The sequence below is a fragment of the Hemitrygon akajei genome, chromosome 11 (assembly GCF_048418815.1).
Source record: "Hemitrygon akajei chromosome 11, sHemAka1.3, whole genome shotgun sequence".
Taxonomy (NCBI): domain Eukaryota; kingdom Metazoa; phylum Chordata; class Chondrichthyes; order Myliobatiformes; family Dasyatidae; genus Hemitrygon; species Hemitrygon akajei.
The window spans coordinates 142950777-142957481 of NC_133134.1; the positions used below are offsets into that span (position 1 = coordinate 142950777).

The 6705-nt window shown below is 40.2% G+C and overlaps 1 protein-coding gene across 3 annotated transcripts; it reads left to right on the plus strand.

Moving 5' to 3' along the window:
* The first annotated feature begins 1838 nt into the window (after window positions 1-1838).
* On the plus strand, window positions 1839-4483 carry npbwr2b (neuropeptides B/W receptor 2b). 3 transcript variants are annotated; one of them, XM_073059980.1, is made up of 3 exons: window positions 1839-1941; window positions 2196-2277; window positions 2524-4482. In XM_073059980.1, exons 2-3 carry the CDS (start codon window positions 2226-2228, stop codon window positions 3561-3563), a joined length of 1092 nt encoding a protein of 363 aa, XP_072916081.1. In that variant the 5' UTR covers window positions 1839-1941; window positions 2196-2225; the 3' UTR covers window positions 3564-4482. The 3 variants fall into 3 exon arrangements, with proteins under 3 accessions (XP_072916081.1, XP_072916082.1, XP_072916083.1); XM_073059981.1 differs by having other exon boundaries at window positions 1855-2001; window positions 2524-4483; XM_073059982.1 differs by having other exon boundaries at window positions 1875-1941; window positions 2196-2411.
* The last annotated feature ends 2222 nt before the right edge of the window (window positions 4484-6705 follow it).

Below are 6705 nucleotides of genomic sequence, written 5' to 3' on the forward strand. Positions count from 1 at the left end.
AGCAATGGGAAGAGAGCTTGGCCTGGGTAGTGTAGGTTCCTAATGATGGACGCCGCCTTTCCGAGGCATCGCTCCTTGAAGATGACCTGGATATTACGGAGGCTAGTACCCGTGATGGAGCTGACTAATTTTACAACTCTCTGCATCTTACTTCGATCGTTTACATTATTCTCCCCCTCCCCCCCGATACCAGACGGTGATGGAGCCAGTTACGTTGCTCTCCACGGTACATCTGTAGAAATTTGCCAGTGTTTTTGGTGATATATCACATCTCCTCGAACTCCTAATGAGATATAGCCGCTGCCATGCCGTCTGTATGGTTGTATCAATATGTTAGCTCCTCAGAGATATTGATACCCGGGAACTTGAAATTGCTCACTCTCTCCACGTCTGATACCTCTATGAGGACTGTTGTGTGTTCCCTCGTCTTATTCTTTCCAGAGTCTGCAATCAGTTTTGGTGTAACTGTCGTTGAGCGCAGGGTTGTTGCTGCGACACCACACAACCAGCTGGTATACCTTGCTCCTGTACGTCCTCTCGCCACCATCTGCAATTCCGCCAACAAGGGTTGTATCGGCACACATCCCTGAGGTGCGCCAGTGTTGATTGTCAGCCAGGTGGAGATATTGTTATAAGTCGAGGGTCCAGCTGCAAAGGGAGGTACAGAGATCCAGGTTCTGGAGCTTTTCTATCAGGGTTCTAGCAATGATGGTGTTAAACGCTGAGCTGCAGTCAATAAACAACATCATGACATAGGTATTTGTGTTGTCCGGGTGATCGAGGCCGCGTGGAAAGCCAGTCAGATCGCGTCCGCCGTACACCTTTTGTGGTGATAGGCAAATGGCAATGGGTCCAGGCCCTTGCTGAGGCAGGAATTGCCTCTCATCACCGAAAGAGAAAGAGAAACTGATGTTTCAGAATTTTCAATATTTTAGGTTTCTTCCTTTTTAAATGCCGAGGCGGATCGGTCATAAGATCAGTCATAAGTAACATAATTTTTTTTTCCAGTTATAATATAAATGCTGCTGTTAACCAAATTTATTTGATGTTACATGCAATTTGGCCGTAAAGTATGGAAGTAGAGTTGTTTAGCAGTGATGTAAATGAGAACTAGCCATCATACATTTAAAAATTATAGTTATTGCATCGTATCAGTTGAGGTGAATTGGGAAAATTCTGTATCTCCTCCATCCGTGGTGTGAACGTATAATGCACGATTTAAAGATGCAATTGGTTTTGATTTATTGTCAGACAATTACAGCTCGATCTCACTCACTAGGATCAACATGTTTGACAAAATATCCTTAGATGTAATATGCCTGTCCAATTTCACAGACTGGTAGTAACTTTGCTGGGCAAACCTTTGCTTCATTGGTTCATATACCAACTCGATCGATGATTTTAAAAACACGGCGTGCAACATTTTCTATTGTTAGCAGATGTATAAGTTAGGAGATTGTAGCAACACTTTTTTCCCTAATATTTGAAGAACAGTGGCTGCGATGAACTAAACTTTATTGGATCATTACTGCTGCCTGCTAGGGAAATAGGTACTCTCATGTTAAGACATCACCAGCTCACAATTTGAAGCTGATGCAATACAAATGGGACCTTGTTTTAAATAAAAACTAATAGCATTGGTTGATTTTGGCTTTGGTTCGATAGAATTGGAAAAAAGTAATACTAATGATGAATGCGTGAAATTTAGAGAATTATTTGAAGAAGATTAAAAGAGAGAGAGAGAGAAATAAGGCGTGCCAGTAGAGACACCAGCGGATTGGACGTCAGCATTTCCGAATATACATCTTCTCGAACACTACTGGAGAGGTCCCATTTTGGCTGCTGCAGAGCAGGTTCCCTGACTGTTCCATCGCCTGCGTACCGGGCAATCACAACCTCTCCAATGCGCTGCATCCCTTTAAGGGCAATGTACCTGACGAAGTACAAACCAGCTTTTCTGTTTCTCATGGCCTCGGCTGTTTCGTCTTTTCAACAGATACTGTAAACTGTTAAAAGTTTTCAATCTGACGAGGGAGATTTACCAATAAGTGAACAAGAATAGTATTAGTTAAATAATGAATATATGATATATAATGGCCGCTCATTAATGACGTATTAACAATAAGAGAATTGATAAACTTCTTTAAAGATATATGTTATATGTAGTTGGTAACTGTGCCTTTATGTTTCGGTAGGTCAAGCAATTTAAAGCTCAACTTAGTACTATGAAGTGGAACCCGCCAGAAAAGGATTTCATTGCCGGTGAGATGAGGAATGGTACGTTGCTAATGGCAACTTGATGGACCCATTTATCTTTTCGCTTGGGGCATTTTCACGCAAGGAACTAACTGGATGTTGTGCTGAAGTGGAAGACTCCATTTATCCCGACTGAAACCGACGGGTCACTCCCGGTATTGTATACGTGTTGTTTTATAAGCGATCGTGAGAGATTAGCAATCATCCTGAAAAACAGCGTATACACCGATTATTTTTACCAGCATAACGATGTCTGTTTCTGTATAGATTCGTCTTCAGTACATACGCCCTTGGGACAAACATTAAACAACATGGAAAACAGTTCCGGACCAGGGATCCTCAATAAATCTTGCTCCGGCTCGCAGGATGTGTGTGAGTTCTACAATGGTACAGACACTAACTTCATGCATGAACACTATCCAGATTTTTACATTATACTTCCCGTGATCTATTCGGTGATTTGCGCTGCCGGCCTCACCGGCAACACAGCCGTGATCTACGTGATTTTAAAAGCTCCTAAAATGAAGACAGTGACTAATATGTTCATTCTCAATTTGGCCATTGCCGATGATCTTTTCACTCTCGTTCTGCCAATCAATATAGCGGACCATCTTCTCCACTACTGGCCGTTCGGGGAGATCATATGCAAGCTCATTCTTTCCATAGACCATTACAACATCTTTTCCAGCATTTATTTCCTGACTGTCATGAGCATTGACCGCTACCTGGTGGTCTTGGCCACCGTTCGCTCGAAGAAGTTGCCACAGCGCACCTACAGGGCTGCCAAAATCGTCAGCCTCTGTGTTTGGGTCCTGGTTACTCTAATCGTTTTACCCTTCACGATCTTTGCCGAAGTCTACACCGACCCCATGAACAGGAAGAGCTGCGTCCTGGTGTTCCCCAAACCCGAACGCGCCTGGTTGAAAGCGAGTCGTATCTATACCCTCATCCTCGCTTTCGCAATCCCAGTCTCGACCATTTGTGTTCTGTACGCGATGATGTTGTACAGACTCCGAAGCATGCACCTGAATTCAAACGCCAAAGCCCTGGACAAAGCGAAGAAGAGGGTGACGCTAATGGTCTTTATAGTGCTAGCAGTGTGTCTTTTCTGCTGGACCCCTTTTCATCTCACTACCATTGTCGCCTTGACCACGGATGTCCAGGAGACACCGCTAGTTATCGGCATCGCCTACTTCATCACCAGTCTCAGTTACGCCAATTCTTGTTTAAATCCTTTGCTGTACGCTTTTCTGGATGACAGTTTCCAGAAAAGTTTTAAGAAATTGTTGGAATGTAGAACAGCATAGTCGAGACTCGGGTTTAACTGAAAACGACTGATAATCTTACGTGTGTTAACTTTTCAAATTTAAAAAAGCCAGTACATTTATAATTGCCAAAGTTCTCTGCTGCCACCTGTTGTTACACGCGCGGATAATAGAGCTAATCTTGAGAAGTTACCGAGTTATTTTAATGTTAATTATAGCCCTGGGTCAAGGTATAAACGCTTAAATGCGGAGTTTAATCTGACTGAATGTACAGCTGGAATCGTCCGCTTTCCCTTCGTCTCGCTATAAAACCTAACGTATATAAGACGTTTCTAAAGCAGAAAGGCTTATTTTAAACTTTGCTGTAACGAAAGGTAGCATAGGTAACTGCGATTAGATGCACCTAAAAATGCATGACGTCAGAAGTCAAGAATTTAATTTTACGTTTGTAGGTGTCGTGGGTTTGTATAACAAAGTGGCAAGGTGAACATTAACACGCAGACGAGTTAATAACAACCACTGGTTGGGGAAATTGCATGACGAATGCGCTGAATTGAGGCCTATCATCTTATAAAGTTATTTCATTTTCTCAGTACTTGTAATCTGCATTGTATACTGTGGTTACCATGGTTCTCTGATGTGAAGTGGTCTACTGTTGATATTTACAATGTTCTGAATTTTAAATTTTATCACCAATAAATGTCACCGCACGTGTCGTTTTGTTGCTTATGTTTCCAACTGCAGCGTTGGGAGAGGGGTGGATAGGTTTGAAAAGACCCAGTATTATTCTTAGATCTCCAGCAAAACTGTCCAATCTTGTATTTCCACTTATCAATGCTATGTAAATGTAACTTATGGAGATCAAGTGGTTTTGTAGTTGAACTCAATTCTGCATTGTTCCAAAAAAAAACCCCATAATTTCAGTGAAAAAAAATCTAAATGAAGACAGTTACTAAATAAATGAAATGAAAAGTAAATAAGGGGCACAACTTGCAATTAAAGTGTATTGTAAAACAATATTAAATATATCACTGTACAATATTTGTACTTTTATTAAAATTAATGTGAACACATCAAGACAAAATTGAATCACAATATTGACCCAGGGCAAGCCTGCACCACATTTAGCTAGACGGTAATAGGACATTCATCAATTATCTCAGTCTATCTACAGTCGTCTAATTGCCATCCAACAATCAGCTAACTAAAATATCATTTAGTGAAATGCTCTGGGAATATGATAATCTCATTTTGGATTTCATCCAAAACACTGTTTCCTGCATCCTATAAATTTCAGATCGCAGTTAATACTGCAGCCATGTAAACGGACAGATTTTGCAGTATTTTCTTGATTTTTTTTCCCACAACTTTCTAAAATACTAATTATACCATTGTGCAGACAGCTTTTTGAATATTTCTGATCTCCAGACAATATTAGTAAAGTCTAATATTTGGATTTTCCATTTCAACTTCATTCATCATATTCTTTGACCTAGAATAGCTCCTGGTAAAGCAATTTTAAATTCTCATTTCTGTTGTCAAGTCATTGCAAGCTTCCCATCACCATTTCTGTAACCAGTCTTGCATTCCTGCAAAACATCTACTGTCCTCCAATTCTAGCTTTTTAAGCATCCTCAATTTTAATTATTCCAATATTGAGAGGTGTCTTCATCTAGATTATAAACTTTAGAATTTATCCTCTGTTTTTCACCATTTTTCACTATTCATTTTGCTATTTCTTTAAGCGATGTGGTATCAAGTAATAATTAGAAGAAGTGCCTGAGGATAATTGCTTTGTTAAAGGTCTATAAATTTAACTCGTTATATCGACAGCAGCTATTCCATGCCCTCCCCCCCCCCCCCCAAACATTGGCTTGGTTTGAATTGCTTCAGGATATCCATTGCTTGTGATAAAAGGGAATGTAAATCTCATTCTCTTAAGCTGTTAGCATGAACATATTTTTACAAGCTCTAGAACCTGCCTAACACGCATCAAACAAAGTAATATTATGATCCCTCTTAAATCAGACATGACCAAATACAATGATTTATAAAATTATATTTGGGTTCTAATTAAATAACAACCATAAATACCTATAGCCTACAAGCTGATCCAAATTCCTAACATTTTTAATCAAAAAATATAAGATGTAATGTAATAGGGTACCACAGGAGGTAAGAGCTCATAAAGTTGGAATTATCATACAAGTACGGATAAAGGATTAGCTAACAATCAAAACAAAGCAAAAAAGAAGAGAGCTGCTGGAATAACTGAGGGGGACCAGACAGCATCTGTAAAGGGAAATGGACCGTCACCATTTTAGGTTCTGGAATGTGAGTCTATGTGAGGACCCTCAACCTAAAACAATGAGTCCAAACATTGACGGTTTATCCGACTTGCTGAGTTCCTAAAACAGCTATTTTTTTTTTTGCGCTGGATTCCAGTATCTGTAGTCTCTTGTGTCTATCAAATTGCCAGTGGGCAATTTTCAGAATGGCAAGCTGTAACTGCTTGACTATACTGTCCATCAGAACTGAAATCTCAACTATTTATACCTTGGATGAAGGTACCAAATTTATATGGTGGCCATATTTGTTTAACAAAGAAAGGTAGTTGCAAAAGTAAGGCATGTGGACTCAAAGAATGTGCAAAAGGATATAGATAATAATTGAATGATCAAAACTTTGACACATGGTTTATATTGTGGTGAGATGTTACTGTCAGTATTGACCCTAACAAGATTGGATTGCTATAACCTCAATAAATGGCAGAGCTTTGTCCTGCTCCTACTTCTTAAGCTATTACACACCTTCAAGTTCAAAGTACATTTATTATCAAAGTAAATATACTGTATACAACCTTGAGATTCATCGTCTTGCAGACAGCCACAAAACAAAGAAACACGATAGAATTTATGATAATCCTGACGCCACAAAGTCATACATCCTATGTGCGAAGAAGAGAGAAAGTGCAAACAATTCATAGAACATGAACATCCACTGAATCCGCTGAGTCCCCAAGAGTAAGTCCACACCCATGTAGCCAGTTTAGTGCAGTAGCCGGTCGAGGAGCCCGATGGCTGTGGGCCAGAGCCGCAGAGCCAGGTTCAATACTGAGGTAAGTGACGATGACTGCAGATCACGGCTGCAGGACTTAGTTTGAGATCTCAGCTGCAGAGTCAGT